Source organism: Aspergillus lucknowensis (assembly GCF_044049455.1).
Source record: "Aspergillus lucknowensis strain CBS 449.75 chromosome Unknown BJX67scaffold_3, whole genome shotgun sequence".
Classification (NCBI taxonomy): Eukaryota; Fungi; Ascomycota; class Eurotiomycetes; order Eurotiales; family Aspergillaceae; genus Aspergillus; species Aspergillus lucknowensis.
This window is the reverse complement of record NW_027263547.1, coordinates 1,094,865-1,116,996: the sequence shown is the minus strand read 5'-3', so window position 1 is coordinate 1,116,996 and position 22,132 is coordinate 1,094,865. Positions and strand designations below refer to the sequence as shown.

Below are 22,132 nucleotides of genomic sequence, written 5' to 3'. Positions count from 1 at the left end.
ATCCCCACGACTTGGAGACAACGAAGTGGGCCAGCCGGTCTTCGATGGCGTGTCGAGTGGGGGCAAAGATGCCATCACGCTTGAACGAGAGACCACATCCACCGCCAATCACCGTTGGGAGCACCCGAAGCTCTGTGGCTCCTTTCTGCAGCGAGTGAGGGGGCGATTGTCTCCAATTCTTCAACTGCTTTCCCAAGACACCGCGGTGTCACAGTGTCGCGATGAACCCGCCCAAGGTGACCGTGAAGAAGGCCTGCGATGGCTGCAAAGTCCGCAAGATTCGCTGCGGTGGTGGACATCCTTGCAGGCCATGTTTAAACGCGCGGATCCAGTGCACTTACATTCGAGTCCATCAATCCCGAGGTCCACAGAAGCTGCGCGCGACCACCAGGTCTCTTATCGAGGAAACCCAGCGCAACGAGGCCGTTCACATCAGTCATACAGACTGCAATAATGGGACAAGCCCAAAAAGGTTTCCCCGCAGTGTTCCAGCTTATTTTCAACCGTGCTGACCCTGTTGATGAACTAGATCGCCTACACATGCCATCGCTTCGTTGTTATATATCTACCATGTGCGGATGTACCCAGTCTGGCCGGTCGTTCACGTCGATAGCTTGATAGCGAGCCTGCAGCGAGACGCGGATGGCAAAGACTATGAAACAAGAGCGCTTGCGACAGCCGTCGCCGCCGCGACGATGGCCCAGCTAAGGCTCGGGAAGAGCTGCGTGTCGGATCGATCAATAACTGCAGAAACCCTCGCATCAGAGTGCTTGGAGGCTCGCCAGTCCCCAGGATACCGCTCGATCGTGAACCTGAATACTGTTCGTACAGCCTTCTTCCTTCACGTGTTCTACGAAAACCAATGCCCCGGCGGGAGCGAGTCGGTCCTCTACCTCCGAGAGGCGATATCCCTCGCGCAGATGATGTTCCTCCATCAGGAGGTTTCTTATACTGGTCTCGATGGAGATGAGCAGCAAATTCGTCGGCGTGTGCTGTGGCTACTCTTTGTCACGGAACGGTAAATATAATTTATCCCCGTCGTTGCAGAAGCAACTTCTGATTGACAAAATGCCAGTGGGGTCTGCATTCTTCACAAGCTTCCGGTCGTTCTCAAGACAGATATCGCAATGCCAGAAGCCAATACCCATGAAGAGCCTAAAGTTCTTCCTGCATTCCTCAAGCTCCTTGCGTTATTCAGGTTGTTTGAGAAGTCAAACATGTTCGACATTATTGGGAATTCGCAGTTTGGTTATAATGAGACTGCGCATTTGACAGAATTCACAGATCCATCCGTTTATGACATCCTGCAAGACAAATTCCGGGAGGGCCCGAGTGCCTTGGACCAAGTCTGCGACGTGCAGAGAGCGGACCTCTGTGTCACGCGGCATTGGATGCGTATGCTAACGTGGAAAGTGCTATCGGCCCAAAGCAGGCGAGGGTACCTATCAGCTCAGTGCTCTATTTCCCCGGCTTATCCGTTGTTGGTTGCCAGGGACCTTGTCGACGCAGTCTGTCACTTACCTCGAACTGCGCTTCAGGCCCATGGATTTGGCATGGTAAGTCTCTCGATGCTCACTGTATCTTTTCGAATGAGTAACATAAGTGAACAGCAATTGAAATTACTCGAAATTGCCAACTCCCTGGCAGATGCTGTTACAATGATGTCAATGCTGCCAGAGGCTCCCACATGGGATCAGGATGCCCGCCCCAGTAGTGTCCTTGCACGTCTTCATTTGATTCTGATGGCGTTTAAGGACGGAGGAAACAACGCTCTGGTAGAGATCTTGTATCAGAAAATGGCGCACGCCCAACTCTTGAGCTCCTCAGCGGTACCACCCTCATTAAATGGGCCAGGTTCCGCATACCGAAGTAGGCACGACGTACACACAGTGGACGGTGGCTTCAGCCGCGAGTCGCAACTCCGGGAAAGCGCCTCCACGCCATTTTCGAGTCAACAAAGTGCAACAGCCGACTGGGCATGGCAGATTCGGCCAGACACAGCTTCCAACACCAGTGATGACCCTGTGGATGATAATAGAAAAGCGTCCAAGACTGACTCTAACTTACCTGAAGCCATTATATCAGCGAGCCTCCCACAGCGAGATTTTGATAACAGTTGGGCCTACATTGACCCTACGCACACCCATTTAGGGTACACCGCATCTCAGCAACTGAGCGCCAGAGCGAATACAGCCACCCCATTATTAGATCAAACTTCGGTTGATACGGTTTCTAATAACTTCATCTTTGAAAATTCCGAGATCCATCTGCCGTTAGAGACATTTTGGACAATGGGCGATCTCTTACAAGGGGACCAGCAACCTGCCGTCCCAGACCTTCTAACGTAGTGAGTCTTCCGCGCAGGACAAACGAGGTGCATGCGTGCAAACAGGACAGCCTTCAAACATCCCCCCAGCTCAATATTTGAAGCGGAAATCTAGGCGCTTGTTGCCCTCCTTCTCCCGGTGGGCCAAGTCGGCTTGATAGTCAATTCTCTCTTCCGGCGACAGCGCCTGCCATTGCCTCTCTTTCCGGCGATTCAAATGCCTGAGCAACTCGCGCTGGAGCACAAATACCACCAACGACAGGCCGCAGATCGAGATCAGGACTTTGTTCCCTTGATAGTAGTATGGAGAGTCGTAATTACGATAGATTTCTGGGTTGGATCAGTCTTCATTCACGGGAAACGGGGAGGATGTACTCACGCGAGGAGATAACAGATCCGACCTGGACGATTACGTTGTACGTCGCAGCGGTTATGGCTCGTTTCTTGACATCGAAGGTATTCTCCGAGATCCACGCCGACACAATGGGATGGAAATACGGGTACCCTGCGATCATTGTACTGACAGTGAAGCGTCCCCAGTTGTATCCGTGATCCGGCAGGCCAAGTAGGGTTGCCAGGAGCGGGAGAGACCAAAACTCTCCGATGAAACAATGGAATGTGCGCTCTCCGAAGCACTCGCTGCTCTTGCATAGGATCAGCATCAGGATGATCTGAAGGGCAGCGGACGGGACAGTGAGCATGTTGGATTCAAACGTCGTGAAATTGAGGCGCTTTAGTGTCAAGGAGAGATAGCCCTGCACGGGGCTCTGGGGAATATAAGAGATCAGGCCGATGAAGTACAATCCCCACATGGATTTATCCTTCCAGGCATTGAGCACGTCGCGGAAGGTGGCCTTTTCGGTGAGCTGAGTCAAGCCTTTGGATGGGTCGTCGCGCAAAAGACGCTAACAATCATCAGATACTGCTTATTAGAGATTTGGCGGAATAAAGCATACGTTGATCATGATCACCTCCTCCCTCTCGGAATACCACGACCGAGGATATAGGAAACTCTTCGTCTGCGTTGGCGATCTCGGAAGGTAGAACATGGCAAAGAGGCCGATGACGAACGTTATAAGTCCGTCGATTAAGAAGAGCCAGAACCAGCCCGGCTTCCCCTTTGTCCCTCTCATTTCCAGAATTCCAGCGGCCAAGAGGGACGAAATAATGCGCGCAACCTTGTGTACATTAGCCATGTGCAGAACGCAGACAGACAGCGGTGGACACACATTCAGGGTTGACCAGAAAAAGGCCAGTCGAACCGACAGTTCCTTCGTCTTGTAGAAGTATGTGGCGAACAAGATCGTACCCGGGATGAACCCTCCCTCAAAGGCCCCTATCAACGCCCTGGTCCCGTAGAATGATGCCCGATCAGTCATCCAAGCCTGGGTCCACGAAACCAAACTCCACAGCAGCATCAAAGTAGGCAAGACACGTCGGAAACCGAAGCGTTTGATGAGCAGCTGGACTGGAAACTCCGCTACGAGAAAGCAGAGCAGCTGGATGGTATTCCCCTGCAGAAGTCGCATGTCAGCACATGCATTCCGATACCGGCAGGGGCTACGCACGTTATTATAGTCATCAGTGGTCAGATTGAGGTCTTCCAGGAAGTTGTCAGTCAATGCATTGGACAGGTTGCCACGGTCCAGTTGCAGGCCAAAGAACTGCAGTCTCGGTGATTAGTGACTGTCCCAGAGTCCAACAGCCAGAGGACACCCACCATCAGACACAGCCAGGTCATGAGCATCAAGTCTGTCTTCCACACCACTTTTCTCTCCTCCCGGGCGCTCCATGATGCGGTGGGATCGAACCGGTGATGGCCCTCATAAGACTCATGGGGCGGAGTCACGCCAGCGAGATGCTCCTGGCCCACGGCCGGCGATTCTTTAGAGGGTTGAATATTGTCTCCCGCTTCCTTTGTCGGGGTTTTGGCGCTCTGTTCGACGTCCGCCATCTTGCACAGCAACGGTGTTTGCAAAGAGCAGGAGGCTCGATAATTTCAGGTGAGGGCAGGACGCGATCCTCGCATCCTTATATGCACACACCTGTATCTCTGCTCTTCGCGGCTGATGCTCCCGGGATGAGCATCTATTTGTGTATTTATTCGCAATCGAGGAACTGTTGGCGACGAATCCGGGAGTTGGAGTCGAAAATGCACTAAACGATTTCACCAGCACAAGCTCCGAGCACACCATCGCTCTCAATTTCCTTGAAGACGACCTGGGCGCATGTCCTCTCGAGGATCAGACAGACTGGGAAGGTAGCTCCCGGCATCGAGTCGTCCAAGGATATGTTCCTCAACGCTCCACCACCCTTAACCAGAATCAAGACGTCCACAACGCTAGCACAGACAGCACCACCACCACCCTCAGGGCCTGGGGAAACTTTGGGGTTCAGAGAGATCCGGTATCACTAAACCTGGTTTGGCAAGATGGCCGGTCCACTCAAGCGGTTCTCCGAGAATTTCGCCGATGCCCCGCCGACAGTGCGCCGACTCCGCATGGCTCTTGCAGGACTTGGCCGTCAAGCTTGGGGAACCGGCGAACACACGGCTCCAACCGGTTTCAGGGTGTGGGGAAATGGTATATGAATGTTGCCATCGAGGCACCACCCCTTCACCTGAAGTCCGTTGTTGCATTTCCACAGTTAGCTTCCCGTCCAGGCCAAATCAATCAAAATGCCGACCGTTATGGAGGAAGCTTCTTCACGCATACGGGGTGGTCATCCCCATGCCCGGCCGCGAATCTCGCAGCCTCTCGAATACTCCGGCAGCCTCGATCAATACCAGCACCAGGATCTGACCCCAGTGATTGGCAGGGAGTATGAGGGCCTCCAGGTCGGCGAGATCCTGCAGTCACCCCAGCGCGACCAATTGATCCAGGACCTCGCAATTACCAGTAGGCTCAACCAACTTATCCCTAGCATGGACTGGACTGACTTGATTAGTCTCGACTCGGGGAGTTGTTTTCCTCCGTAATCAGGACGTGACACCGCAACAGATGCGATATTTTGCGGAAAGATTAACCCTTCTTGCGGGCTGCGTAAGGTACTTGCTTCTCTTTTCGTGGCTGTTCCCTGACAGTTACGCAGCCGGAGTCATCAGGACTTCATGTCCATCCTCTAACAGAGGAAGGAAGTGAGCTCGGCGACCAAATCAGCGTCATCAGCAGCGAGAAGCAGAAAAAAGGCGGCGGTCTCACACATCAGCTCAGCGATGTCAGTCGTTTTGCCTCCGCCGCGTGGCACACAGACATTAGTTTTGAGCGTGTCCCGTCCGATTACTCCATGCTGAAAATCCACACCCTGCCCAACACAGGGGGCGATACCCTCTGGGCATCGGGATACGAAATTTATGACCGTTTATCTCCGGAGATGGCATCTTTTCTGGAGCGATTGACCGCGACTCACGACGCCAGCTTCTTCCATGATGAAGCACGCAGACTGGGCAACCCTCTACGGAAGGGGATCCGCGGATCGCCTCTGAATCATGGAGAAGAGCTAACAGCTGTGCACCCTGTGATCCGAACAAACCGTACGACCCGCTGATCCTACGATGACCGTCGATTACTAACAGAAAGTAGCTGTAACCGGATGGAAATCCGTGTATGTGAACAAGGGCTTCACGAAGCGCATCAATGGGGTGACGAAAGATGAGTCGGATGTGCTTCTCCAGTACCTCTTCAATGTGAGCCATTTCCCTATGGAGGTCCAGAAGTCATACTAACCGAGTTACAGCTTCTCACGCAGAATCATGACGCTCAGGTCCGGTTCAAATGGAAGAAGAACGATATGGCGATTTGGGACAATCGCTCAACCTGGCATTGCGCGACCTATGACTACGCCGAAGCTCGGGCAGGCGACCGAGTCTGTAGTCTTGGGGAAGCACCTTATTTGGACCTCCAATCTACCTCGCGAAGGCAGGCATTGGACGAGGCGTAATGAGTGTACATATGTTATCACATACCGGAGGATAGTACATAGGGCTATTGACATTCTTGACGTCATTTGCGGATCGGGCAAAAATAAAGCCCTACTAAAGTTCAGGGGTAAATCAGCGTCATTCTCTCATCGTCTTTCGACTTTCAGAGGAGGATCAATGGGCTGGATGTCCCTGTCAGCACGTCCAGACCCTTTCGACCCGCCATAAATATCATTCCCACCTCTCGCAAGAAGATCAGCTCACCAGTTTCAAAAATCTGGCATTATGTTAGAGAATATTATTCAGCCCTTGTTTGGCACCAAGCCGCATTCTTCTCAACACAATGCAGCAGCACAAATTATTGATATCCGCTCGGACAAGAGGGGCATGAGACTGCGAGAACGGTTAGAGACGAGCAGACGCGATAAGAGCGCTGCACTACCAGATCTGCTCCTCTGGGACGAGAGCGGTTTGCGATACTTCGACGATGTGACGTATAGTGCATATTACTACTTGACAAGAGAGGAGCTTGGATTGCCGTAGAAGAACAGGTTCCAGACTGCCAGCCATATCCAGCCAGGTACCATGATTGTCGAGTTAGGCAGATTGGCTTGACTTGACGAAAAGGTGAGCGTTGAGTGCATCTGGAATATGCACTCTTGATAAGCCGTTAGGGCCCGAGTCCAAAGCCAATCGTTCTTAACTAGTCTATCGATCCTTCGAATTATCTGCCCTATCCGGTCCGTGGAATGCCAAAAAGTAGCTCTCTAGCAGCGGAGCGTCCTCTATTCCCCCGAGCCAGGCTACATGTTGATCCGGACGGACCTTCCCGTAGTCCCATCCCAGATTTTCATCGAATGGATGAACCATCCCAGTCAGTTCCAACAGATTGACAGGCGTTCTCAGGCCGGGATGGACGAGTAACACTTCAATAACTAAGTAACACGCACGGGCTGACCCTGTTCATCATGTACTCAAGAGAGTAGTTGGCTATATATGGAACAGACCCCCAAGCACTACAAAGCGTCCAACTTCCACCTTCTCCTGCAAATCACCACAAACATGAGCAGTCTCTATGCCTTGTTACTCCGCAAGACCCTCGCTAGTTGTAAAGTAGAGCCGTCTGCCTGATTCACCACAGGATCAGTTTGCAGCCTGGACCACGCGAGAATCCATCTCTACCAGCTCTTCGGCTACGGGAAGTCGCTCGCTTTGGTATGTTTTGAGAATATTTGGGTCTAATATCCCGATTATGACCGATCCTAGCTTCCATATCAGGTTGTACGTATCCTGGATGGATACGTTCATGGCTCGACCGCCTTCGGGGAATGGATATGTGCAGCATCACGGGCCAGGAATACACTCCGTGCGTCAACTAGGTTGCCTAGGAACACGGAAGAGGTTGCATACCGATTCTTGATGGTACATTGGGTAACAACCCCTTGTTCGACTTGGAATCCTGTCAGTGTGCAACCTAGCCCGTGATAATAACGGCTCAATTACCGGATATATCGACCACCAGTCGCAATGTTCGAATGTCAAAGTATACGGCCGCAGAATCCCCTGAACCAACTGAATCAGGGGGTCAGGTGCATCACCGGACTGCTCCATCGCCTTCCTCTCCAGATCCGAGTCGCCCTTCAGCTGGATATAGAAGCGCACTGCCCAATCCTTCGGAATGGATGGCGCAAGACTGGCGAATATCGGCTATCTAAAAGTTCGTGGAGAGCCGCGATCTTCAAAAGCGGGAGGACCACGTGGTTGCTGATCCAGAAAGAGGGAAAGATCTACAGGGACAAGTCACAGGCGATATGTACTATGTATGGCTTTATCTGACTATATAGTGTTGCTCGCGCAAGGCTGACCGACGTAGGACTTCCTCGTCTGGAGGATTCCGCGGCAAAGAGTCCGGTGACAGGTGACCCCAAACGATTGTTGGTTTCGGCGGCTGACTTCAGTCTGCCAAGGTGGCCTGGAATTGACTCTGCTATCCACCCACCATCTCAATGTTGGAGAGTTGCACGAGCTACATCACGCAAGGCGATACTATGTAAATCGCCAGATCGTGGCGCCGCATGTATACAGCAGCAGGACCTCATGAGAGGCCAGAGCAACGGATCTCAAAATCACTCATGTTTCGGAATAGACAGGGCCAACTTTTTCCTAACTCGGGTTCTTGTAGAGCGGAATCTCATCATAGGGGGTTTGAATGGCGGGGTGTACCGTCATGTTATGCGGCAGTTTCATATAAGGTTCATTGAACGCGGCTCCCTCAGTGAATAATTCTGACAGCTCGCAGCTTTGGGATACCGCGGAATGAGAAAGCACGCTCGAGTTGTGCGAATCTTGCTCCGGGGTGAACATCCGTATGTCGGAGAGTATGGGCGCCTGGGCGCCTGGACCGAGAAATAGACGGTTGTAGATACTATTGCAAACATCCCATGCTCGTTTTGCGGGGTCGCTAATAGAACCCAGGCTGGACAACCAATCCATCCCTTTCCCCAGGTGCAACGTAATATGCGAAGCGCCGTCCGCATGGAACCGCATGCAGAATTCCATTTCGATCAGTAGCACAGTCACCGACTGCATGAGGTAATGCAGCACACACCACCATGGAGAAACTTGGACAAGCCAGGATGCATCGGGCTTATCCGGTAATAGGTCTAGAAGTTCACATGCCGAATCGATACAGATCCGGGCAATTCGTTGCTGACTGAGCGCCGACGCCTCGTTGGGCGGCCGTTGCCTTTCGGAGCGACAGAGCGACGGCCGGCTCAAGGTGATGCGCAGACTGTAGAAGCGAAACGCTAAACTCCACCGCTGGCGCTCGAACTGGGTCGATGGATGGTTTACTCTGAACTGGAACACATGTGGGACGCGATTGAGCCATTCATCTGTCTCCTGGACGAGATCCATGATCGACGCACTTATAGTGAGCCACGGCCGTCGGGCGAACTCGGGGCTGTAGAGCGAGTCGATCGCACGCCGCATGATGATCGTGAAGTCGACAAAATAGAAGAAGTAGAAGGAGTTACTTGGTGCGATGTCCATGAGATTCGGGAGAGAGTCCCGCGTAAGCACGGCGTGCCGCAACCCCGGCGAGTCCCAGACGGCGGAACCGACACGCCGTTGGGAGCTCAACATCTGCATATACTCCGTGCGGGCGCCAAAGTCCATGAGGAGCCGCGATGCCACCGGTTCCCGGAACCGTTCTTCATCGAAAGGGATCGGCAACGGTGTGGTGCTAAACTTGTCCGGCGAACTCGTGGGTCGACCCGTCATAATGGACAAGGTATTCTCGAGCGTGTAAATAGACCACCACACCCGATACCGGATCTCCTTTGATAGGTGAGACGTCTCTTTGCTCTCACTGCGAAGATTAACACCCAAGGCAATGGCTGATCGGACCGAGACACCACAAGCTCTCCAGGCGCGGTTGATATGGCCTATGGCCATCAGAAAGAATGCGGTCAGTCCCTCAACTTGGACCTGTTGAAGGTTGGGGTGCTCCAAGAGTTGGCTTTCGGTGAAGCTCAGCTTCCGGGCTCTGGTGAAGCATATCATAGGGCTGTCCGCCTCGCCCGTCCACGGCTTCGAGACCAGTTGAGCAAACTTCGATGCCAATGCGAAAACCAAATTTAGAATGGTCAACCACCGCTTTGTCGGCTGAATATCGGACCGCGTGTAATACATTTCATACTGCTGCATGAATGGTATCTTGGCGATGATCGGAAATGACGGATGGACGGTGAAGAAATAGCAGTCCAGTAATTTATCAGCGATGTCTCGCGGTGGCCGACCATAGGGATCAACGCTTGCATCCAAGAGCAACTCTTCATCGTCGAGAAAGTAGCAGACTGATGTCAAGGACTGAGATTTGTTCGCGGCCTCAGAGTCAAGGAAGGGGGTGTCTTTCTCGAGGACTTGATACAGCTCATTGATCCACGACATTTCAGAGGGACCGCCCATAAACCCGATGGCTTGCAGGGCCTTATTCTTGTGGAAATCTTCTTGGATATACTCGATGCCGAAGGAGGGGATCTGGGATTGGACAGCACCATGGGCCGCATGATCGGGACTTGGATGGTCCGGTTCGGGACTCGAAAACTACACCAGAATTAACTGGTGTGTCTTGAAGATAATGATCACGTACCTGGGCCAGCGTCCGGCGAATAAGCTCTTTGTCCTGACTGTCAACCCGGGGATGTATCTCCTTGAGAAGTCGATCGTAATTTTGAACCTGCTTCTCAAGGTCTTGCATCCTTTTCTCCATTGTCTCTCGCTTTCCATCCACGTAAACGCAGTCAATGTCTAAACTAGTACACCGACTGCATGGGTGCTGACCATTGCATTTTGTCTTCTGCTCGCGGCAGTCGATGCAGGCCCGCTTGACGCGCCGATTGCCGTAAGGCCGGGCGCGGGACAGTCGTGGAATGCGGATTTTGGGGCTAGGCATCGCTGAGGCCGAGTCGGGAACCATCATTCTGGGAGAGGAGTCAGATTGCTGCTCAGAGGACTCCGACACAGCGCGGTGATAAGGGACGACTCGAAAAGTGGCATTGGTCCCAGGGAGAGGAGGGGCCATTTTCGATGGGATGGCACAGGAGATATGCCGGGGGACGCGACTGCAGCCGCAATATTCGTGTTGGGAGGGCGATCATGTCTAGAGAATTCGGGGAGCACAAGAAACCGCAGAACAGCCGCCTGAGAGCGACGGAGAGCGGAGGGGTGGAGGATGCAAGGAATTTCAACGATTGACGCCAAAGGGGCCCGGGGACGCGGCGCTTTTGCAGCTTTGGCGGCGGTGACCGGCGGAGCAGTGCTGATTGGCAGGCAGCTTTTCACCCACCTTCGCCATCACCACCTGGACGCTCACCCACCACCCCAACGGCAATGACGTTGACGCGCTCAGGAACGCTTTGCTCATTCGTTCGCAAAATCCCTTCCGCTGTGTGTGATAGGTAAGCCTTGTGAAGGCAATGGTCCGGGGAACCTCTGATACATGGCCCTCAACGACTCCACTGCCGGCGGTCAACCAAACTCGCCCAGTTGGTCTGCACGAAGCAAGCCTCAGCGCTTGGATCTGGGGTACGTCCTCGACACCATTGGAGACGCCACCTCGTCATCTATCGCCTCTCGCACCCGACTGAACGCCGATGACCTCGGATGTTCAGGTGTGGACAGCGTTCTGGAAGGCTCACAGTGATGTAGACTTCAGCGAGCCCTCCCCTATTATCATCAGCATTCCTTAGGTCTGGGACGAGGGAACCGATTTGTAGATGCATCAGGCTTCACACATGATCATACCGTCCCCAGCGACCTCTTTGAGAAGCTCCCGTTGTCCAAGGGCACGCTCAAGGTGAACAACTCGAAAGCACATCGTGGATTGGACTCGGTTCCGGAGGGTTCCCAGTAGCATAGGAATGGAGAAATCTCCGTGTACAAGGATATTTACGAGATTTGAGTGACTCAACGATGCGATAGCCTCCCCGCGTTCAGTCGGTAGCAATCTATAGAAAGCACACTCAATTCGACTAGCTACCTAGACGATCTGTATCTTGTCCGCGTCAAACCGCCACGGCCGTGGCCTGAGCTTTCTGCAAGCGCTCCTTCTCCTCTTCTTTCATCTTTAAGGCGGCCTTCATCCGCTCCGGGATGATCATTTCGCGCTCTGCTGTTATCTTCCACCCTCGCAGGCGGTCCTTCCCCAACGCTCGGAGTGTTTTCTGCTCCACCAAGCTATACTGGCTCGGATCATCACGGTCAAAATTGAATGGTTCCTTCAAACCCACGGGCGGGTTCGTGATAATGCGGGGGATGCGCAGACTATTCTTTGACGCCGAGTGAGCCATGAGGGGGTGCATGAGGACTACGTCTCCAATATTGCCCGTCATCTCGCGGAAGTCGGTGCATTCTCGGACAATCGACATGTAGAAACCCAGACCTTCGTGCTCTGGCTTGGGCGTTTGGCCGCGGGGGATCATTCGCACAGATACACCTTCAGGGTGGTCGTACTACGAATAGCCCTGTTAGATTGTACAAAGAAACATGTGAGGAACAACTTAGACTTGACATAAGCTTCCACGTTTCAGGCAGGGCCAGAGAGAGCCAGCGTAATATACCTAGGAAGCAGTAGCAAAAGTCATACTATACGTACCAAGTGTTTCGCAATCTTAGGTATCGCCTCCGGGCAAATCATCGTCCCGCCACCATGTGGCTTGATCTCAGTAAACAACGGGATAACCAGCAACGCTTGCTCCGGGGAATCCAAATAATGTATGAAGAAATCCCCATCGACGTGCCAGTTATCCAGATCCCTGGGATCCGGCCACCGATTCTCCCACTCCGGGGTCCCCAAGTTGACGATCAACCCGTCGCCCCAGGTGGAGGACTGCTCAGAGACACGGTCCTCACCACCACACAACTCGCAAATAGCAGCCCAGGCCTTTGGGGCGAACGTGCGCGCCGATTCTGCAAAGTGGCGGGGCATATTGATCTTCTCCTTTTCCCACGTCGACTTGTCGGTGGGCGAGTAGCCGAGGCGGACCCAGACATTGCGGGTCCATTCAGCGGCCTTTTCGGGAGTGAAGCAGTTGGGGATGCGGACGTAGCCGTGCTGCAGAAAGTGCTCCTTTTGCTCTTCGGTCAGAGCATACTTTTCGTCAGTCCCAGTCGTCATGGTGTTGGTAGATCAATCCGGGGGCGGTTCGTTCTGCGGTACGAGGAGTGATTTTGGAGAAGATCCCAAGTCGGAGGGAAACCGAGACATCCCCTCCCTCGTCACACGGATGTTCGGTGTTTATAAGCTTCCAGATCCCTGACGCCGGCTCCTCCCCGAACATGGGAGGGGTGCGAGAGTTGGGGAACCCTGCATTCTTTGTCCAGCGATGCAGTGACTCACGGTTGCAATTCAGGCTGAAATGCGGGGAGAGACGGAGATAAATATCCAGAGTTGGAGTTCCCACGTCAGCTGCCAGGCCAGAAGTCCGACAAAGCCAGGCCGGGCCATCTATTTCCGGTAATCCGGACGACGGACACAGCAAACATCCGTTCCTCGCTGGGTTGAGTCCCAAGAATACCACATTATCATCATTGACAACATCCTGAAAGTAGAAAGTTCCCAGTTCCCCGCATCGGTTGGAAGATTTTCGGTGGCCATTCAGCCTTATTCGGAGGGCATCGATCTATATTTTCCCGGGCACTAACTTTTCTGGCCGATATAGTTCCAACCTTGATTTCCCAGCGATTATTCTGGCCGTTGAAGCGTCCAAGTCAAGAGCAGCTTGTCAAAGGTACTAACAGGGAAAGCGGAAATGGAATCGAGCGCTACCGCAACGCTGCACATTGCCGGAGAACGTCTTCCCCGGCCTCAAAGCATACTTTTCTATTGTGCGCGCACGAGCTGGTCCGCCCCGGAGGATGGAATCGCAGTGCACAGACGATCGAAGGCTATCAACTGTCCAAATCGCGCAACTTCAGCGCCGTGCGAGAATACAACAGTTTATTGAAGAATTACTCTCAGCGCCTCTCTTGACTCTCAATGTAGGATACATGCTCAGGCTTCGCAATATGATCCATCACCACAATCAAAAGCCTCCCTCCCACCGATGAGTTGCTACATGGCGAGGAATGCCTGCCTCCAGCATACAGTTCCCTCCGCCCGGGTCTCATCGCACACAACTTCCTCGTGCTGCTTCCTGTACCATAAAGAACAGATCCTTACACGAGGCTCGCGCATCTATTTCGCTGAGCTAGACTTCACCCAGATGAGCTGGGACATCTGAATGCCAATGACAAAGCCCTTGCTCAGGGTGCTAATTGCCGGCGGGACATAGCCACTCAAGACGGAGTATTGGCCCTGGGATGTTGACCAAAACCAGTGGTTGACCATTTCAATCTGTGCTAAGCCGTGCAGACCTGTAAGACGCCAACCTCGAGCCTGTGGCGAGAGAGTCGGATCTTGTGGAACGAAGCACGAAGGCACCATATGCCAAAACATGATGGGTGGATCGTCGCATCCTCCTGGTCCATCTGAACGAGGCCACTCTCCAGAGGTCAACAGAGTGCGCACGAGACGCTTTGTGTTACGATTTCATGCAAGCAAGATGATTCTTATTTACAATCGAACCACGCGTCCCTCTCTTACACAATAGGCTGATCCTCTTCCCTCTCTTCACACGCCTTCAAAACCCAAATGCTCTGCCCCCGCAACATAACCCACCACCTTGTCCACGATCATGACTTAATAATCCTCGTCCGACTCTTCCTTCTCTTCCTTCTCTTCCTCCTCTTCCTCCTCCTCCTCCTCTTCCTCCTCTTCCTCCTCTCTCTCTTCTGGTACCTCCTCATGCTCCGGCTGAGGTGGGGAAGGCAAATCTCCACAAAGCACATCAACCCCTCTCCTCAACTGCAAGAGTTTGAAGACCGCCACAATGTTCGACTCGGTGAGGACGGTAACCCGGGGGAAGGAAGTGTTCGGGGAGGTCCACTCCACCCAGAGCTTCGCCATCTTGCCCATATCACCACCGAAATCGTCAAACCATATTTGAGGGATTTCTGGTTTGAAAGCGAGATAGATCTTTTCTTGGACTTCCGTGAGAGACATGTCCTCCGAGAGCAGCACAACATCGTTGATAAGGGGTCCGCCGACGATGCGGGCTGGGACGGGAAAGGACATTGTGGTTGATTGGCGGAGGATGGGCCGCAGTGGAATGCTCGTCAACGAAGTGTTTTGGTAGAGAGGGAAAATCGATGAAGAGTTCAAGAGGAGAGGCTTGCCCACTGGGTTCTCTCAGTTTTCTCGTCCATTCCCCCCTCTTTATACACCTCCGTCACCGCAACGCCAGCGATCGTCCCCTCCTTGTCGCCCATGAAGGATGACGAAGTTCGTATTCTGCTCGATAAGTCTCGCCCGTCTCTCGTATTTGGAGCCGCAAGCCGCAAGCGAGATACCACTCCACTCTCGATCGAGCCAGCTCGTCTCATAATTGGTTGTCAAGCCCATGTCACCAAACGAGAGGTACCCTGACGTCCGACACTTTCCAGCCGCAATCATCTCCAAAAGGCGACCAAGGTTCAGGGGTGGAACCTCGCGGCTCACACCGCTTGGTTGACAAGACCCTTCTCAGCCTCGATTTTCTCGAATCCTGGAAAGAAGGAGTCGCCAAGCCAACAGTGTTGAGTTTCCTGTTCACAACTCCAAACATCATACCGGTGTGACGACGCGAGGAGAAGCTGCTGGCCTGGAGCCGGGTGAGGTTGTTGGCATGCTGTTATCCGACGTGATCAACGCAATTCTTCGACCGTGTCCACCCCAACGCATTGACCCGCCAAGAGCTGTCAGACTGTGAGGGACACCTCTTCAGCACCTGAACACAAATTCCAATTGAGCAAACCCTTTTTCATTCCAAAGTTCAAGGTTCCACCAAGTGTAAAGTGCCCTTGCTGCCTTCCCGGAATGCTCGATATGCCGAGCGTGGTGATGGGTAGAATTATACAGGCGGACGAAGGCTCACAACACTGCACACTCGCGCGTCAGACACGGGTTTTGATCGCCCTCTTTGAAGATAGTCGCAGGTAATATCCGCGATGATTTGTACTGCGAAGAGGACTGTTCGGATGCCATCGAGTGTCTCAGTTTTGGCCTTAGGCAGCGCTTGTTCTCTGCCGGAGAGGTTCCACCCACTGGAGTTTGAGTCATGGAGAATCATCGCAGAAGGGATTCATTCGTGAGCTTCTTAAAGGCCACTATAACGAGGAAAAGTAGAACTTCAAAGTAAGTAGAGGAGCAAGAGGGGCGGACTCGTTCATTGCTGTTAGCATCCGCATTGGCGGCCTGGTCTATCACTTCTCTCCATTTCCCGATCAATATATATCTTTGTTGCATGACCTCCGCTTGCCCCCAACCACCGACCCTCATCATTGGGGGTTTGAATTATTACAATATATCTCAACACCAAAGTCATATATTTTATTTGCACCTTCTACTGATTTTTGATACAGACTGGTGGGTTGGGTTGTTCTGCTGAAGGAAGAAAGGACGCGTCGGGCTGAGACGCGTCTGCCATCGATTCATTATTATTCTTCGTAAGTAAACAAAGCCACGGAAAAATTAGACTCCTCTCCGACCCATGCTTCTATATTCGCTGCTCGTCCTCCGAGGCTAAAGAATTCGCGTACAGCTTGCTGAAGGCCGAATCCCGGTTTAATAGTGTATACGGGTCCTCGCACTCGATGACCTGGCCGGCGTCCAGCACCACCACCTTGTCGTAATCGAGAATCGTGTCCAACTTGTGTGCCACGGCGAGAATGGTGTGGTTGGAGAATTTTTCCCGAATGATACGCTGCATGGTCTGATCCGTCTTACTGTCCACACTGTACCACGAAATCCGTTAGTCCCGGTTCGATTCTGCGAGGGGGTTCTAAAGGGAAAGACGCTGGGGTGTCTTACTTGCTGGTCGCTTCATCCAGGACAAGAATCTTGCTGGGATGAAGGATTGCGCGAACTAGGCAGAAAAGCTGTTTCTGTCCGTGTGACAGATGGAGGTCATCGATATTAGCGGTCAGACCACCCTTTTCTTGCACCACGGTCAAGAGTTGGACGCTCTTGAGAGCGTCCCAGATTGCGCGATCGGAGCTGGCCCCTGTCGGATCGGCATTCAGTCGGACGCTGCCCTTGATGAAGACGGCATCCTGCGAAACACCGTTCAGGCGGGATCGGATCTCTTGTCGGGGAATCCTTGAGATGTCCAACCCATCAATGCTAATCGTACCAGCATTGAGTTCGATCATGCGGAAAATGCTCAGCATGAGAGACGTTTTGCCACTGTCCATTTGTGAGCCGTCGTCAGAGAGAATCAAGCTTTCTATTTCTTGACTTACCTTCCTGTCCTGCCGCAGATGCCGACCTTCTCTCCTGGCCTGATGGTCAGTGAGACGTCTTTGAGGACAAGGTCCGATGGTCTGGTTGCAATAGTCAGCGCAGGGATCCTTCGCATACTCTCAACCTATACATACCCGTATGACGCGGAGACGTTGGCGAATTCGATCGCACCCTGGCTGGGCCACAAAGGTGGGACTGGGTCGTTCTCCGAAGGCAGATCTTCCCTTTCAACTTTCTCGGTAAAGTCTTTCACACGCACCACGGATCCGATATGCGTCTCCATGTTTGTCCAGAATTGAACCAGGAGCTTGACTGTCTGGCTGAAAAGGATGACGTTGAACAATGCAACTCCAACATAGGCGGCATTCAGTGAACCCCTCAGAGCCACGACAAGGATAATCAAGACAATGGCGATACCGGCAACAACAAGGTCCAGGGTGAGGGTTAGCCACCGCTGAGCCGAATACATGGAATAGAAAGGACGTTGTGAATAGTCGAGGATCTTCACGTTCTTCTCTTCCATTGCGTCCTGCCACCCAAACGCTCGAAGCGTGACCAACCCGCTCAAGCAGTCCGTGAAATGGGATAGTAACGGCGCCTTCGCTTCAATCTCCAGAAGTCGGAGCTGGCGGGACGTGCGCAAATACACCTTTTGGATGGCGTATAGTGATATGAGGACGACAGGAAACGCGATTGCCGCGTACACGGACGCAACTCCAACTAATATCATTTGTGCCATGCACAAGAAGAACGCTGAACGCTCACTATTAGCCTCATAGTCTTCGTTTTGAACATAAAGAATGGGACACTCACTGGCAACAACGTTGATTGCGGCGATGGGAAGCTCCATATCGATGAGCTGCAAATCCTGGCTAAATCGATTGAGGATCGATCCGCTGTCTGTAGTTGAGAGAAATCGCATCGGTGCACTATTGAAAAAGTCAGACCTTTCACCCCTTGTGAATATAGAGACCACCGCACCTTAAAACGGTATCCAAGAGTGCTTCATGGAACCTTTCCCCGGACTTGGGGACTGAGGTCACAACAACATCCCAGCAGCTGACGATCAAACAGACCATAGCGAGGCCGCCTAGCATGAAATAGATTCCGACATAATGTTGCGTATGCTCACCGGGCTCTTTCGCGTCTGCGGCGACCCACCATTTCAACCAAATACCTGCACGGGGTGATTAGTTGTGTCACTGAGAGTGGTGTCGGCTCAACTTACTCGGGAAAGAAATGCAGAACACAAATCCGGCGATAGCAGTGAGAAAGATGATCGTGGGAATCCAACCGACAGCGCGGATGTAGAATAGGTAGGTCGCAAAACTGCCGGTGTGCTTGTGCACATTCTCCTCACTCCAATCCTCCTTCTTTACTGGCATGACCTCTGTCCGAGACGGCTTGGACTTGGGAACAAATTCCGCCTCCGCAGTAGAGTCCCAGTTTGGAGCCGGAAGAGAGAAACTAGAGACGTAGCCGGATCGCTCAGCCAGGTCGCCGAACGATCCAGACTCCGTCAGCCTTCCTTCCTCGTCCAAGACAACGATATGGTCAGCGTATGGAAGTCTCTTGACGGAGGATGATGCAAGAACAACAGTGGTGCCAGCTTCTCGCAACAGCCCAGTCACTCCGAGCAGGCTGCAGAAGATATGATTCTCCGTAGCCGCATCCAGACCACTGAAGACGTCGTCAAGGATCAAGATTCGTTTCCGGGCATAGATTGCCCTCGCGAGTGCCTGTGCCAGATCCATGGTCAGTCTCGTTGTCCTCTGGCTGCTAACATCACAATCAATACGTACAATTCTCTGACTTTGTCCGCCACTGAGGGCAACACCTCGACTGCCAATGACGGCCTGGTCTCCTTGTGGCCACTGGGCTAGATCTTGTTCCAATGCGCAAGCCCTAATGACAGTGGTGTACCAGAGCAGATCGAATTCCGACATGGCAGTGATGCTCTCTCGAATGGTACCATTCATATGCCAAGGCGTTTGATCGCAGTAAGCGATGCTATCCGAGGAAAGCTTCACTTTACCTTCGAGGCACGGAACCTCCCCAAGCAAAGCCTTCAGCAGCGTTGACTTACCAGACCCGGAGGGGCCGACGATCATTGAGAAACTTCGACCAGGGAATGTTAAAGTAATATCTTGGAGAATTGGGTCCGCCTTGGGATCCCATCCGAAGCTTGCGCCCTGCACCATGAGAATATCAAGAAATGGAAGTGCGAACTTCATCTCGACTGGCGCTGTATCATCTGAGACCGTGATTGTGCTGGATGTGTCCGACGAGAAATGACGCTCCTTGCGTGTGGTTAAGCTTGTGACGGAGCTCCAGCGGGCAGCTTCTGGATTTCCATGATGGGTTTCCTTGTTGAGGAACTCCTGGATACGTGCGAAGGAGCCAATTGAGCCGAGGAACCCCATGAGGGCCATGACCAGCGACAGGAATGGATCGGCCAAGAGAGCGAAGAGAGAGAGAGATGTGTAGACCATGTTAATGTCCAGCGAAGACCCACGTCCTGCGTTCTCGGATATAGCCACAAACGCAGCGAAGGACACAATAGGAGCAAAAATACGGGTCATCCAGGCTGGTCAACTCGTTAGTAAGAGTGCCCTGAGTGATGATGATGAAGATCGATGGCTCTCGCCGTTACTCACCGAACGCCATGTTCCATACAAGAAGCTTCCGGAAGGCTTTGGAAATAGTCAGTTCCTCCAACCGCAACTTCTGGATCGAGGACATGAGAGAGGGCTTTAGCCCAAGCAGTTTGGCACCCTTGATCGATGCAAGCATGGCTGCAGTCGAAGAAATCCGTCGCTCAATCGCCTCCAACCATTTTGCTTGCCTTGCCATTACGCCGGACATGGCTACTAAAGAGCATACTAGGGCAACTAGGAAGCGGCGAATGGGTTAGCATTGGTCTTTTTTTTTTTTACCGCTCCTGCTGAACTGGAAAAGGAACATACAGATAGCGACGCCGACTGGCACCGCGCAAGCGATGCCAAGTTGCTTCTCCAGGAGAACTATAGCAAGCGCGATTTCAGTGGCATTCGCCCAGATTTCGTGCATCGTTTGCCATCCTTGGACGATTCGTTCAATGTCTGCACTCATGAGGGTCATCGACGCGGCCGGATCAGCGTCCTTGATAGTCAGCATGCTGGCTTTCTTGTAGATCATGGAAACTACAGCGCCGCGCACCATGGCAATTGCACGGTACGTTAGATGCTGCTGTTGGCTCATCATAATCTACATTGGGTAGTAATTAGCCCTCGAATTCAGGACCGGGGATGCTGTCTTCTCAACATACCGCCATCCCGACATATACCAAGATATAGGCACCGATCAAACCATATCCAACATGGGTTGACTCGAGCGTCACCTTTTCAGCAGAGAGCTCCATAGCTTTGTGAAGAAGAAGAGGCTGACAGAATGTCAATCCAATTAGACATAGTCTGGGCGGCACTACCGCTAAGATAGACCACTTGAAGGTCTTGAAGACAACGGCCAGGAGCGACGCCTGCCCCGTTTGATTTTCTGCGGGATTCGTTAGCCCAACGCTGGCGAGTTCTTGGTTCTTCTTGGTTTAACTACCTTTGGTCCATCGACCGTCGAGCTTATCTCGCAATCGTGCCGACTCCAATCTCTTGTCCAAAGGATACAAGTCTTCTACGCGGAGCAGCTTGAAGAATCCCATGAAGAAGAGAGGATTGAGCCACCAGAAAAATGCCCTGTTGGCAATGCCCGCGACAGCCTCTGGAGGGTAGTTGCGATACTTATCGTTGAGGATAGCTCTCTTCTGCCAGCCTTCCAGAAGGATAAGCACAACCTTTACTCCGACAGCAAAACTGGCAATGATTGCCATGAGCTTATTCGAGTCGCCACCGTCGCGCAACCAGAGTGTTCTTGTTCGTGTGATGTCACATAGCAGGGTCACCTGCAGATATAGCTCCAGCAACATGGACGGCCGAACGCTGCGGGAATGCTCCATGTATGACAGCACGCAGAGAATCACCGCTCCGCATCCCATTAACAGGTTGGCAGCAATTGAAGCTCTCGTCTTTCGAGCGTTTGGCAATGCCCACAGGATCGCCTGCAGGAACTGCAAGGCACTCCAGAGAAGCCATCCGGACTGGAACGCGCGGCATGTTAGCCTAACTCGAGGGCAACAATAGCGAATAGGGGTTGAGCACATACCGTCTTAAAGATTGGTCTCTTTGATGATTCAACCTTACTGCTGGTTGGCAGGAGGCTGTATATCCGAAGAGGGGATAGGATAATGGCAAGTGAGATTGGGAGGATACAGAGGGCAAGTTCTTCAAACAGGAGAGTGAAGTCGAACCCGCCTCGACATGACTGTGCGTACACCCTCCATGAGTTATCGATCCTGGCGCAGAAGTCTGAAGGGTCGGCCATATCGACTTCTACCAGAGAGTATGGAAGAGAGAATTGACACTGATGAGGGAAGAGGAATGCAGATCATCAGGTACATTTCGGGGGCATCATGGAGATATATGGGACGCAAGCTTGCCCACGCTTGCCGACCTTGCTTCAAGCGGACCAGCGAAGGTCACCAGCAACTGATCTATTTTCGTCGACATCCTCGCATGTCCCATTTATGAATACGAACGTTCATTTCGTGGTGAAGGTGTTTGTGGTGGGTGCGGCTCTGAAGGACGAAGCAAGAGTGGAGGAATTTTGACTCACGATGGGTGAATCGGCGATCCCATTTGCTGGAAGACGCTCAAATGCCAGACTGCCGACGAGACGGAGTTTGCCCAAAGCAGATTTGCTGGTGAAACGGACATCTTTCCACCTTGTTGACCTTGGCTGCCTGGACCATGACTGGAGGAATGCCGTTGGAGTTCTTCATAGGTCCAAGGATCTTCATGGTCTGCAATAGAACTCAATCAAGGACCTGCAGCTGCAGATCTTGCTATGAATAGAAGCCCACATTTGAGGCAGACGTCCTGTATGGACTGAAAGCGGCTGAAGATGCCGCTTGGGC

The 22,132-nt window shown here is 52.6% G+C and overlaps 8 protein-coding genes across 8 annotated transcripts; 2 read left to right on the top strand and 6 right to left on the bottom strand.

Annotated features, from left to right (window-relative positions):
* The first annotated feature begins 26 nt into the window (after positions 1 to 26).
* Positions 27 to 2,525, top strand: BJX67DRAFT_167714 (Zn(II)2Cys6 transcription factor). The gene is made up of 4 exons (XM_071025039.1): positions 27 to 472; positions 530 to 1,018; positions 1,076 to 1,556; positions 1,611 to 2,525. Exons 1-4 carry the CDS (start codon positions 222 to 224, stop codon positions 2,346 to 2,348), a joined length of 1,959 nt encoding a protein of 652 aa, XP_070890690.1. The 5' UTR covers positions 27 to 221; the 3' UTR covers positions 2,349 to 2,525.
* On the bottom strand, positions 2,418 to 4,280 carry BJX67DRAFT_377451 (putative MFS transporter; the record flags this gene model as incomplete). Its single annotated transcript, XM_071032112.1, has 6 exons — positions 2,418 to 2,656; positions 2,706 to 3,231; positions 3,283 to 3,504; positions 3,556 to 3,840; positions 3,895 to 3,990; positions 4,047 to 4,280. The coding sequence occupies 6 exons, from the start codon at positions 4,278 to 4,280 to the stop codon at positions 2,418 to 2,420; spliced, it is 1,602 nt and encodes a 533-aa protein (XP_070890689.1).
* A 465-nt stretch (positions 4,281 to 4,745) lies between these two features.
* Positions 4,746 to 6,337, top strand: BJX67DRAFT_167718 (TauD/TfdA dioxygenase family protein). The gene is made up of 5 exons (XM_071025040.1): positions 4,746 to 5,223; positions 5,273 to 5,367; positions 5,417 to 5,858; positions 5,908 to 6,011; positions 6,062 to 6,337. The coding sequence occupies exons 1-5, from the start codon at positions 5,004 to 5,006 to the stop codon at positions 6,263 to 6,265; spliced, it is 1,065 nt and encodes a 354-aa protein (XP_070890688.1). The 5' UTR covers positions 4,746 to 5,003; the 3' UTR covers positions 6,266 to 6,337.
* Positions 6,338 to 7,260: 923 nt separating this feature from the next.
* Positions 7,261 to 7,866, bottom strand: BJX67DRAFT_342855 (uncharacterized protein). The gene has a single exon (XM_071028086.1). It carries the CDS (start codon positions 7,551 to 7,553, stop codon positions 7,389 to 7,391), a length of 165 nt encoding a protein of 54 aa, XP_070890687.1. The 5' UTR covers positions 7,554 to 7,866; the 3' UTR covers positions 7,261 to 7,388.
* Positions 7,867 to 8,045: 179 nt separating this feature from the next.
* On the bottom strand, positions 8,046 to 10,992 carry BJX67DRAFT_342853 (transcription factor domain-containing protein). Its single transcript, XM_071028085.1, has 2 exons — positions 10,399 to 10,992; positions 8,046 to 10,352 (listed from the first exon to the last, which is right to left on the bottom strand). The coding sequence occupies exons 1-2, from the start codon at positions 10,828 to 10,830 to the stop codon at positions 8,409 to 8,411; spliced, it is 2,376 nt and encodes a 791-aa protein (XP_070890686.1). The 5' UTR covers positions 10,831 to 10,992; the 3' UTR covers positions 8,046 to 8,408.
* Positions 10,993 to 11,088: 96 nt separating this feature from the next.
* BJX67DRAFT_342849 (uncharacterized protein) lies at positions 11,089 to 13,187 on the bottom strand. The gene is made up of 3 exons (XM_071028084.1): positions 12,403 to 13,187; positions 11,457 to 12,259; positions 11,089 to 11,333 (listed from the first exon to the last, which is right to left on the bottom strand). The coding sequence occupies exons 1-2, from the start codon at positions 12,922 to 12,924 to the stop codon at positions 11,813 to 11,815; spliced, it is 969 nt and encodes a 322-aa protein (XP_070890685.1). The 5' UTR covers positions 12,925 to 13,187; the 3' UTR covers positions 11,089 to 11,333; positions 11,457 to 11,812.
* A 1,300-nt stretch (positions 13,188 to 14,487) lies between these two features.
* Positions 14,488 to 14,922, bottom strand: BJX67DRAFT_377447 (uncharacterized protein; the record flags this gene model as incomplete). Its single annotated transcript, XM_071032111.1, has 1 exon — positions 14,488 to 14,922. One exon carries the CDS (start codon positions 14,920 to 14,922, stop codon positions 14,488 to 14,490), a length of 435 nt encoding a protein of 144 aa, XP_070890684.1.
* A 1,459-nt stretch (positions 14,923 to 16,381) lies between these two features.
* Positions 16,382 to 21,540, bottom strand: BJX67DRAFT_377446 (P-loop containing nucleoside triphosphate hydrolase protein; the record flags this gene model as incomplete). Its single annotated transcript, XM_071032110.1, has 13 exons — positions 16,382 to 16,619; positions 16,696 to 17,070; positions 17,127 to 17,207; positions 17,262 to 17,880; positions 17,941 to 18,056; positions 18,109 to 18,304; positions 18,356 to 18,866; positions 18,930 to 19,714; positions 19,785 to 20,018; positions 20,094 to 20,373; positions 20,435 to 20,661; positions 20,719 to 21,256; positions 21,322 to 21,540. The coding sequence occupies 13 exons, from the start codon at positions 21,538 to 21,540 to the stop codon at positions 16,382 to 16,384; spliced, it is 4,419 nt and encodes a 1,472-aa protein (XP_070890683.1).
* Between the last annotated feature and the right edge of the window lie 592 nt (positions 21,541 to 22,132).